This window comes from Raphanus sativus, chromosome 4 (genome assembly GCF_000801105.2).
Source record: "Raphanus sativus cultivar WK10039 chromosome 4, ASM80110v3, whole genome shotgun sequence".
NCBI classification, from domain to species: Eukaryota; Viridiplantae; Streptophyta; class Magnoliopsida; order Brassicales; family Brassicaceae; genus Raphanus; species Raphanus sativus.
This window is the reverse complement of record NC_079514.1, coordinates 1818450-1829332: the sequence shown is the minus strand read 5'-3', so window position 1 is coordinate 1829332 and position 10883 is coordinate 1818450. Positions and strand designations below refer to the sequence as shown.

Sequence of the window (10883 nt, the reverse complement as noted above, 5' to 3'; positions counted from 1 at the left end):
TTATGATAATGATAATGAAAAGAAGAAGCCATAGAAAATATATAAAAAAAACTGAAAGAAGTGAACGCAAGGAGAAGAGGGATGATTTGAATCGCAAGGAAAAGAGAAATAGAAGTGCAAAGAGGTGCATCATCACCGTCTGATATTTATATTGCCAAGCGGAGTGCAAAGAAGTGCATTACAAAGCATATCCATTACAAAGCATTTCCATAACGTGCATACAATAACCATAACCGCATCTTCATTTACTTAAACATGAGGAGCATACATATAGAAACTAAAACAATAACCGCCACACCTACAAAGCCTTCAAACCCATTGCCAAACCTTGATTTCTCTTTACCTAAATCAGACACTAGCTTCTCTAGCCTGATCACTTTCTGCTCAGTCTCATAGTCAGTCAAAAGGCTAAGATTATCCACCTCGGGTTGAGGAGGGTATTGAGCAGCCGCACGAGCATTGTTTTCGCTTATCTCAGCTTGGTCCCGGCGGATAAGATCTTCCGTTTTGCTAAAGACACTGTCGACTGAGTTCCCTAAACCATAATCCTCTGACTCCGAAGGTTGTGTGTAGCTATAGTCTTGTCCCAAATTCTTCAGCCTCAGATAATGGTTCTTTCTTCGCCAGGAGAGTGTCTAGTATGGCCAGCTTTGAGAGGAGCTCCTTCTTCTCCAAATCCTCCTTCTTCATTTTCCAAATGGACGCATACTCTGCAAGAGACTTCCCTTTAGCTCCATTCCTTCTGGCTTTAGCAGCCTTTACACCTTCTGGCCGCACCTCATGATCACCAACACTGGCGCGCGCTTGAAGCTTGGGAAGCTGGCTCACCCGTTTTCCTCTTTAAACTGCCACTCTCTTTAGGACGGTTAAGGCTAGCCCATTTCTGCTCAAAATAATCGCTTTTCATGAAATGTGAACTAGCATATGAAGCTGGCAAACCAGATGGAGTTATGGAAGACAAAAAAAAAGAAACTTCTTAATTACAAGCTCTAATGTGATGGCCAAGAGGCCAAAAGACTTGATAAGGAATAAATAGATGATTGAAGAGAAAAAAAAAAGAATCCCCATTTGCTAAAAGTACAAGATGCAGTTTGACGATGATGCTAAAAGTCTGTAACTACTCACAAAATCTGAAGCATTCCTCTGCCAGCCCAGTACTCAAGAACCTTAGTGGATGAATCCCCATTTTGTCTCTGCTAGAACCACAAAACAAACAATCAACACAGCATGACTTTGATTTGCTTTTTTTTTTTTTTCATGAAGGGGCTTACCATTAATTGTTCTCATTTTGTTATGTTCAGTGACTTCTGTTCTTGCAAGACTTGGCATTAGATTGACAAAAAGACTTAGTTGTATATGTCTACCACTCTGCTCTGTGATAATAAATCAATTTACCAACATGGCAGAAATAAAAAATCCAATTTTACTGTATGCAAAAAAATCAAACCAGTATTATTGCCAAATAAGTAGTGGTATTTGGACTTCAGTTGACTTGAAATAAGAATGATCAAAGTCTTCATTTGGAAAACGAGTGGTCTGAAATTAGCATAGTTAATGTCTTTCTTCGTATTGGAGCAAGTTGGTATCTCCAATAATACATCCTAAACTACTTCATTCAGATTTCATTTCTATGTTCTTTCTATCACTATGGGGAACTGTATGTCCTTCCAACCTTCATGTGATGCGACGCTGGACCGTGTCATTAGCGTCTTATGTAGTAGAGGTTATATTGGAAACCTCAAGAAGAATCTCAGGGATCTGCAAAGGGAAACGGAAGATCTCAGAGCAATTCAAGACGTGGTGAAGAAAAAAGTAGATAGAGAGAAGGTAAAACATCGGCACATGCTTAAAACTGTCCAGGTATGGCTTACACGTGTCCAGAGCTTCAATACACGGGTTGATGAAACTCTTAGTATTAGTCCTGCTCAGCTTCAAAAGCTGTGTCTATGTGGTTTGTGCTCAAAAAATGTATATCTGAGCTATAACTATGGGAGAAGAGTATTCTTGTTGTTGGAAGAGGTTAAGAAACTAAAATCAGAGGGAGACTTTCAAGAACTTACTGAGTTGACTATGGTATGTGAAGTGGTGGAGCGGCCTACTCGGACCACGGTTGGTCAGGAAGAAATGCTTGAAACGGCATGGCAAAGACTAATGGAAGAAGACGTTGGGATCATGGGTCTGCATGGAATGGGTGGTGTAGGCAAAACAACCCTGTTTAAACAAATCCACAACAAGTTTGCAACGATGTCTGGTAAGTTCGATGTTGTTATCTGGATCGTGGTGTCTCAAGGTGCAAGTATCTCAAAGCTCCAAGAAGATATCGCGCAGAAGCTACGTCTCTGCGACGACCAGTGGTCACGGAAAGATGAAAGCGACAAGGCCGCAGAGATGCACAGAGTTTTGAAGGGGACAAAATTTGTTTTGATGCTTGATGATATATGGGAGAAAATTGAATTAGAAGCCATCGGAGTTCCGGAACCGAGTAGAGAAAATGGATGCAAAGTAGCATTCACCACACGTTCTAAGGAAGTATGTGGGAGGATGGGAGATCATGAACCAATGCAAGTCAAGTGTTTGGAAAGAGACCAAGCGTGGGAGCTGTTTAGAATCAAGGTTGGAGAGAGAGTACGTTAGGAAGAGACGTCAACATCGTCGAGCTTGCAAGAAAGGTGGCTGAGAAATGTCATGGTCTGCCGTTAGCGCTCAGTGTCATCGGTGAGATGATGTCGTATAAAACTACGGTGGAAGAATGGGAGCATGCGATCGATGTTTTGACTAGATCCGCAGCGGAGTTTTCTGACATGGAAAACAAGATTCTTCCGATTCTAAAGTATAGCTACGATAACTTGGCGGATGAGCATATCAAATCATGTTTTCTTTATTGAGCTCTGTTTCCGGAAGACTATGAGATAGTTAAAGAGAGTTTGATAGAATGCTAGCTGGATATGCGAGGGCTTCCTCGGGGAGTACCAAGTCTTGAAAAGAGCGGTGAATAAAGGTCATGAGCTGCTCTGTACTCTTATCCGTGCAAATTTGCTAACGGAGTTTGGTACAATAAAGGTTGGGATGCATGATGTGATTCGTGAAATGGCTCTATGGGTTGCATCCGACTTGGGGAAACAGAAAGAGAGTTTTGTCGTGCAAGCTGCTGTCGGATTACATGACGTACCAAAAGTTAAGGATTGGCGAGCTGTGAGAAGGATGTCATTAATTGGTAATCATATCAAAGATATAACACAAACTATAACCATGTGTTCTGAGATTACTACTTTGCTCCTACAGAGTAATGGTTTGGACTATCTATCAGGCGAATTCATTCAATCTATGCACAAGTTGGTTGTTTTGGATCTATCTAGAAATGACATCATTGGTGGACTTCCAGATCAGATATCAGAGCTGACCTCCTTGCAGTATCTTAACGTGTCCTATACAAATATACGTCAACTGCCAGCTAGTTTCCGAGAGTTGAAGAAGCTAACTCACCTGAATTTGACTGGTACAGAAAGGCTTTCTAGTATCAAAGGGATATCAAAGCTGTCAAGCTTAATGAGTTTGAAGCTACTAAATTCTAAAGTTCATGGAGATGTTAACTTAGTGAAGGAGCTGCAGTACTTGGAGCATCTACAAGTCCTAACCATAACTATATCTACCGACTCAGGTTTGGAGGAGCTCTTAGGTGATCAAAGGTTGGCGAACTGCATCGATTCTCTGAGCATCCGTCATCTCAATATTACCCTCGATGTTCAGCTAAGACCAATCTATCTATCGCTGCTGATGAGTATGGAGAATCTTCGTCACATCAATGTTACGAGTATTGATGTCTCGGAGATTGATACCAATGACAACTGGAGAAAAAGCAAGAGAAACTCGTCTGGTTTACACAATCCCACGGTTCCATATTTCTTTACCAACCTCTCCACCGTGGGGATAGTCGACTTGAACGGCATGACGGATCTGACGTGGCTGCTGTTTGCTCCAAATCTCGTCAAACTCCACGTTGGAAACTCTGAAGAAGTGAAAGAGATTATAAACAAGAAGAGAGCAAAAAAGATTGCAAGTATTTCACCACCCTTTCAGAAACTAGAAATGATATTGTTGGAAGGGTTGCCAAAGCTGGAGAGTATCTACTGGAGTCCTCTTCCCTTTCCATTTTTGAAGCGCATAGTGAAAATAGAATGTCCAAAGCTGAGAAAGTTTCCCTTAAATGCCACAAGTGTCTCACGAGTTGATGAGCTTTCGATAATAATGAAGCCTGAAGAGGAAGCTCAGCTTGAATGGGAGGACGAAGATACCAAAAACCGTTTCTCGCCTTTAATCAGTCTGGTAACTATTCTTCTTTATTCTCTTCTGCTCTATGTTAGCATCAGGTGTGTGCATCACTGATATGATCCATTTGCAACATAAATATATTACCAAACAAAAAAAATTTGAATCACATAATAAAAAAATTATTTTGAAATTTAGGAATGTTATTGAATGATCTCTTCAAATGATCAAACCACCAACACTCTTTCTTCAGTCTTACTTTCACAATGGGTGAGCAAGAATATATGGGAGAAGATATCAAAAAAATTTGAAACGGATTCTAATTTTTTCAGATTCTTGATATAACGTAGAGATGATATATGAAAAACATTTTGTGTCGAAAAAAATTAGAATATGTATGTTGTGCCTTCAATTTCAGTGAGTTCCAACTAATGTTCACTAACTTTGTGTTCTGTTTTTCTTGTTGGTTTTGGTTTTCATTAGGGTAGAGAGATGTAAACACCCTTCAATCTGGCTCCACGCTTCTTTCTCTGATGTTTTTCTCTTCCAGTTTCTTGATGCGTTGTGTTCATTTGGATTATTGTATTATTGCTTTTCCTTTGCATAAGAGTGTGTTGTGTTGTTCACTTGAAATAAAATATGTTACCATTCTCCTAGTGTTTCAAAAATAAGTATACTTTTCAAACGGTTTATATGCTCTTAGGAAGTAAGAGATCTTTCTAAGAGTGTTTGATGCCTGCACTTTTTACTGAGGATTTTGAGTTTGGATTGTGATCAAATTTATAAAATCCACTCTTCAATATGACAGATATAAGTTCACCACAACTCAATGAATGAGCAATTAAAGAACTCAAGCCTAGATTTTTTTTTTTCACATACAAACATCTTAAATCCTCAATCCCAGCAGAGTTTGAATACTAGTAATTTTGGTAAATTGAATACAATTGTGATGATGACATGACATTCACACATCGTCTCTACTCCGATGCTCCAGGAGCAACTGTTCCAGTTCTTCCCTGCGTCGGTCTATCTCCTGCAACATCAAGGGTCAAATGATTTAGAAGCGCGCCATCTGAGGAATATCTTAATGATGATATGCATATATAGAGACAATATGATAAACTATCACTACTTGCCTGAAGATCCTTGACAGCTTGTTCTTTTGAGATTTCCTTCTTCTGTCGAGCACGTTTCAGAAAACCAATGCATAGAATCCCCTGAAAGTTCAGACAAACAATCAAAAGGATTAAACCAAATCAAAACAAAGGCAGAGATCCAAAACTGAAAAGAGATTTTGATCAAAAGAAACAGTAAGATGAACTATTCCAAGAATCATTCATACAAGCAAAAGATGCAACCACTATATCAACCCAAAACTAATTTTATTAAAGAAAAGATTCAACAGTAACGCAAGAGAACAGAGGGAAGAATAGAATTATGAAGGTGATATCGTACCGATATGAAATAGACAAGACCACAAGAGAGGAGCATGTAGCTAGCGATGTTCTGTAGAAGCAAGAGATCCTTCTTTTGAGTCATATAGTCAGGGAAAGCTCTTGTCATCACAGCCACACTGATGCAAGCAAAACCAATATATAATCTTTACAGCAACCGAACAAGAAGAAGCACCGGATTCACTCGAACACAACAAGTACTTACAAAATCTGAAGCATTCCTCTGCCAGCCCAGTACTCAAGAACCTTGGAGAATTTAAGGATAAATCCCCATTCTGTCTCGGCAAGAACCACAAAACAAGCGATCAACACAGCATAACACCTGAATATTCCATCGAATATCTGCCACGAAATAACCAAACAAGCTTCAAGACGACGAAGATCAATAGAGAGAGAGAGAGAGAGGGGTCACAATTACATCGTGGCTGTCGCGGAAGGAGCGAACAGCAGCGAGAACATTAACAACAACGCAGAGAACAGCGACGAGAGACGTAACGAAGCTGAAACACCTGCAAACAACAAGGAAAGGGTCTGCTCTGTTACTGAGCCTCGATCTTATGGCTTCACCAGAAGGTTCGGCGGCTGTTTCTTCAACGTCCTCTGCCCTCCTCTCCATCTCCTAAACCGATTTCCAACGGGAGATACTCCGGCTAAAGATCCACACTCTCTGCTTAGCTCAAATGATAGATCTTTTTAGCAAATAAAAATATCTTCTTTTATTAGGATAAGTATAGTATACTCTGTTCGTTCATTGGTTGATTTTCTTTTTCAGAGATCAGACAAAAAAAAAGTTTGCGTTTTTTAGTTGTGTAATAAATATCCTAGAAAAGGACAAAAGCTCATATCACAGCCACATAACATAAAGTCTCTCTCTTTCTATCTCTCTCCGGCACAGCGATGACTTCCTTATCCACGCCTCCGTCACAAAACCTCGCCTTCTCCCCCGCCGCCACGTCATCCAGACTCGCTCCCGCCAAAAGACCGTTTTACCCTCAACGTATCTCCGATCCTTCTTCCCTCTGCCGCTGCTCCTCCTCCGGCGGCAATCCATCGTCCTCTTCCTCCGATGGTAATAGCCCTCGATGGGACGCTGCGATTCAGGACGTTCTCAAGAGCGCCATCAAACGTTTCGATTCGGTTATGAGCTGGTACGCCAATCAGGATAAGGGGGCTCAAGACGACGACGTCGTTTCCGGTGGGGGGCAAGGATGGGGAGATATCAACAAGGAGGAGGAAAGTGATTGGGATTGGGAGCGATGGAAGAAGCATTTCGAACGTATTGATGACCAGGACCGTCTTCTCTCTGTCCTAAAGGTATAAACTTTCTTTCTTCACACTGAAAACTTCATTTTAGAACAAACATTGTCGGAGGAAATGTGTCTAAAGTGGAGATATTTTTTTTTTCTGTAATTTTTGGGTACAGTCTCAATTAAATGGAGCCGTTAAACGAGAAGACTATGAAGATGCTGCGAGGCTCAAGGTGGCCATTGCAGCTGCATCCACAAACGACTCTGTTGGCAAAGTCATGTCTAGTTTCAATGTATAAAACTCTGTTATGTGTGATACATAAGTCTCTTTAACAGCAGTTTCATAACTTTATATGATTTGTTTCTGAAATATGTTTTTTTTTTTTTGTGATAAGAGAGCTGTTCTTGAAGAGCGTTACAAGGATGCAGTATACTTGCGAGATGAAGCTGGTGCTGGGTTGGTGAGCTCCTCATTTGTTTTCTTTTGTAGCTCCTTATAGGTGTAGAGAGCTTCTGTTACATTGTCTTCTCTTATATGGCTTTGTAGGTAGGGTGGTGGTCGGGTATTTCGGAAGATGTCAAAGATCCTTTTGGTCTTATTGTTCAAATCACCGCTGAGCATGGGAGATATGTGGCAAGAAGTTATAACCCTCGGTAATAATAAACTGATTCATTCCATCTTTCTTTAGGTGTTTTTTTTTTTCATCAAATTCATCTCTGGCAGTGATGTTTTTGTGTATCAAAAAGTCTAATTTCTCTTAGGTCATTTGTTGTTTTTTGGAACACTGCTTTGACATGAAACCCCTTTTCTCTCTCTCTCAGGCAGCTTAGTACATCTGCTGCTGGTGCCCCTCTTTTTGAAATCTTTCTCACACTCGATGGAAAAGGGAACTACAAAAAACAGGTTTTGTTCCTGTCTTATAAAAACAGATATCCATTGGAGAATCATTTTGGATGAACTTGTTTTTTTTTATTGAAAGCTGACTTTTAGATAGATAGCAAATTATATATTGCTCTAAGCTGGATCATGATGATGTTAAAATTGGAGTTATGTTTTTATTCTTTCAGGCTGTGTACTTAAAATGGAAGGAGATTTTTCCAGACGTTCCAACTATTCCTACCACTACCAGAAGTCTGAATACTCCCAGGCTTTTGACTCCTCCTGTATGGAAGGAAGATGCAGGTAGTCTTGATCTTGCCGTCGAGCCTAGTGAAGATGATGAAGAGAGTGACAGCTCAGACGACGATTCTGATCTCCTTGATGAATCTTCTGGTTTCCAGACTTTCCTGCGAGATATGATCCCTGGTGTCAAAGTCAAGGTGATGAAAGTGAGTTCCCCTGGAAAGGTGGACAAAGATTTCATCTCTAAAGTTATTGATCAGATAGCTGATGAAGAGGATGAAGATGAAGAGACCGATTTTGATATCGAAGAGATTGTTGTGGAAGACGAAACCAAGTCTGAAACCGATGACAAAAACTCTGATATAGAATTGGAATCTGTGACTGATGAAGTCATTGACAGCAACGGAGGGAAGGAAATAGCAGTTAAGTTTGTGATAAGTGACATTGTTGGTAGACTTTCTGGAAACCAACCTCTTAAAGAGTCACTTAGATCACCTGCCAATCTTGAATCTGTGGAGAAGTCTTCGTTTTATCTTCGGTTAGAGAAGGATTTAAACGTACAACAAGAGTCCAAGGGCGTGGAAGGTACACTAGTTGGTGGAAAAGGTAACCGCCAAAGCAGACGCAGGATTGATAACATTATGGTTGATCTGGCCAAATCCATTGAGAAAGACAAGAAGATTTCTGTCAAGGTTTGTTTCGATCTGTGTTTTAGCTTATTTTTTATTCCCTCTTGTTTCTTATTCTAGAAACTTTGCTTTGCAGATGCTTAAGGATGTTGGGGAGCTGTTGAGCCTCACTCTCAGCCAGGCTCAGAGCCGTCAACAGTTGTCTGGATTGACTAAATTCCGTCGCATTGATGTGACACCATCGCTAGATCCTCTAGATGGTGAGTGAATAAATTGATCTCAATGGATCCTACTTCTACAAGTTGATATGGCTCGTTTAGCTGTTAGAAGTTACATTCTTTTTTGTGACTAATGGGTTTAGTGAGAGATTACTTTAATTTTTTTCTGCAACCCTTTCCTATAAGTATCTTTCTGTGTTCTCATATCAAATCTCAATATTGAATAGATTTTGAGAATTTATGTTAATCTCTATCCAGGGCTATATATTGGAGCACATGGGCTGTATACATCAGAAGTAATTCATCTAAAACGCAAATTTGGGCAGTGGAAAGGTGGGAAGGAGTCTAAGAAGTCAAAGGATATTGAATTTTATGAATATGTCGAAGCTGTGAAATTAACTGGAGATCCTTATGTGCCTGCTGGGAAGGTTAGTGTCTTTGTTTGTTCCAGTATATGAGGTATTAGCACAAGTACGAAAACTCTTAGCTTAAATGGTCATTGTTAAGAACTTGCCTGCTTACAGTAGCTGAAGGTAAAAAAACTAATAGAAGAATGAATTAACATGTTACGTTGCCAATATGATGAAAGAAACTGTTATGTTCATGGTTCCTTTATTTACTTTTATGCTTCACAAAAAAAATGGAAAGGTCATAATGTCTGGCCTTAAAAAGTGGCATCTGATGAAAATGATAGGTAGCATTTCGCGCAAAGATTGGGAGACGTTATGAGCTTCCACACAGAGGTCTCATCCCTGAAGAATTTGGAGTGGTATGCTTAGATCACTTATCCAAATTTATCATTAAACTCTGCTTCTCTCTATTGGAGTTGAACTTTGTGTTAGCTTCGTAATGAATTTTTTTCTTTAAACCAAAAAAAAAAAAACAGATTGCTAGATACAAAGGACAAGGTAGGCTTGCTGATCCTGGATTTCGTAATCCAAGATGGGTAGACGGCGAGCTTGTTATCCTGGATGGCAAGGTTCCTCTCCTCATCTCTCACTTAACTTATATAACTAACTTGTTTGTTAATGATCCAAACTCAAATGTTTTGACATGGTTTGTGTGAAATATGTTTGTTAAATTGTATGGTTATGATGGCAGTATGTCAAAGGAGGACCTGTTGTTGGATTTGTCTATTGGGCACCTGAATATCACTTTGTGATGTTCTTCAACCGTCTGAGGCTTCAAGCTTAGTGTTTTTTTTTGGCCTTCTCGCTCTACAATCGAGGAAGAGTTTTCTTCTGACTGTTGCCATTGCAAGTGTACTGGTTGGAACCGTTTTCACTATTTGCAGATTCATTGGATTGGTTATACCAAAAATAAGATTAACTTCAAGTTCAGGGGTCACTCTCTTTGTATTTCTGGACCAGTAATGAGCTCGTTGATGGTGGCTCTATTGTTGTGGAGCTTGGCTTAAGGCACCTATATTGCGGCTAGAATTAAACACGGCAGAGTTGATGATTATGCAAGTGAGTTAGTCGGATTGTTAGAAAAGAAACTGAATTGTAAAGTTAGAGAAGAAGTCTAATAGATGTCTGTAAATTAATGTATGTTTCTCAAAGATTGCTATTTGATTGTACACACATATGGTAAGAGTTGTTTCTAATGTATATTTTCAGTTTATATAATCACAGGAATCTGTGCCTTGTTACATGTCATTTGTTGCAGACCTTATAAGAACCACCATCGGACTGGGGAGAACCAAGACGATGAATCTCTTCCTCAACCATCTCAGTCTCCTCTTCTACATTCATTCTATTCTTCTACGTCCTCTCCTCTCTGGTGACACAATATACACTACCAACTGGTTGAATTAATCTCATTTTATGTCCTTTAATCTACACTTTAAACGTATTTTTTGTGTATAAGATTCAATAAAATACCCTAACAGTATCCAAAAAAAAAGCTTGCATCTTTTAATCAAAAACCGAAAAGTATATTCCTTA

At 39.6% G+C, this 10883-nt stretch overlaps 3 protein-coding genes across 3 annotated transcripts; 2 read left to right on the top strand and 1 right to left on the bottom strand.

Annotated features, from left to right (window-relative positions):
* The first annotated feature begins 1521 nt into the window (after nt 1-1521).
* Nucleotides 1522-4958, top strand: LOC108830303 (probable disease resistance protein At1g61190). Its single transcript, XM_018603901.2, is given in 4 exon segments — nt 1522-2619; nt 2622-2936; nt 2938-4323; nt 4750-4958. Coding segments are annotated over 4 exon segments (2688 nt in total). The 5' UTR covers nt 1522-1647; the 3' UTR covers nt 4765-4958.
* Nucleotides 4959-5034: 76 nt separating this feature from the next.
* On the bottom strand, nt 5035-6430 carry LOC108830319 (uncharacterized). Its single transcript, XM_018603919.2, has 5 exons — nt 6139-6430; nt 5926-6062; nt 5722-5839; nt 5403-5483; nt 5035-5299 (listed from the first exon to the last, which is right to left on the bottom strand). The coding sequence occupies exons 1-5, from the start codon at nt 6334-6336 to the stop codon at nt 5231-5233; spliced, it is 603 nt and encodes a 200-aa protein (XP_018459421.1). The 5' UTR covers nt 6337-6430; the 3' UTR covers nt 5035-5230.
* Nucleotides 6431-6556: 126 nt separating this feature from the next.
* LOC108830318 (protein EXECUTER 1, chloroplastic) lies at nt 6557-10565 on the top strand. Its single transcript, XM_018603918.2, has 11 exons — nt 6557-7034; nt 7144-7260; nt 7363-7428; nt 7515-7621; nt 7790-7871; nt 8036-8782; nt 8856-8979; nt 9196-9365; nt 9632-9706; nt 9824-9916; nt 10039-10565. Exons 1-11 carry the CDS (start codon nt 6618-6620, stop codon nt 10129-10131), a joined length of 2091 nt encoding a protein of 696 aa, XP_018459420.1. The 5' UTR covers nt 6557-6617; the 3' UTR covers nt 10132-10565.
* Nucleotides 10566-10883: the final 318 nt, after the last annotated feature.

What these genes read in the sequence shown, in the direction of transcription:
- LOC108830319 (XM_018603919.2), bottom strand. Translation starts at nt 6,336, where the DNA reads ATGGAGAGGAGGGCAGAGGACGTTGAAGAAACAGCCGCCGAACCTTCT. An exon ending in AGAGGAATGCTTCAGATTTT is followed by an intron (nt 5,840 to 5,925) that starts GTAAGTACTTGT and finishes TGCTTGCATCAG; the next exon opens with TGTGGCTGTGATGACAAGAG. An exon ending in AAGCTGTCAAGGATCTTCAG is followed by an intron (nt 5,300 to 5,402) that starts GCAAGTAGTGAT and finishes TTGATGTTGCAG; the next exon opens with GAGATAGACCGACGCAGGGA.
- LOC108830318 (XM_018603918.2), top strand. Translation starts at nt 6,618, where the DNA reads ATGACTTCCTTATCCACGCCTCCGTCACAAAACCTCGCCTTCTCCCCC. An exon ending in GTCTTCTCTCTGTCCTAAAG is followed by an intron (nt 7,035 to 7,143) that starts GTATAAACTTTC and finishes TTTTGGGTACAG; the next exon opens with TCTCAATTAAATGGAGCCGT. An exon ending in AAGGGAACTACAAAAAACAG is followed by an intron (nt 7,872 to 8,035) that starts GTTTTGTTCCTG and finishes TTATTCTTTCAG; the next exon opens with GCTGTGTACTTAAAATGGAA.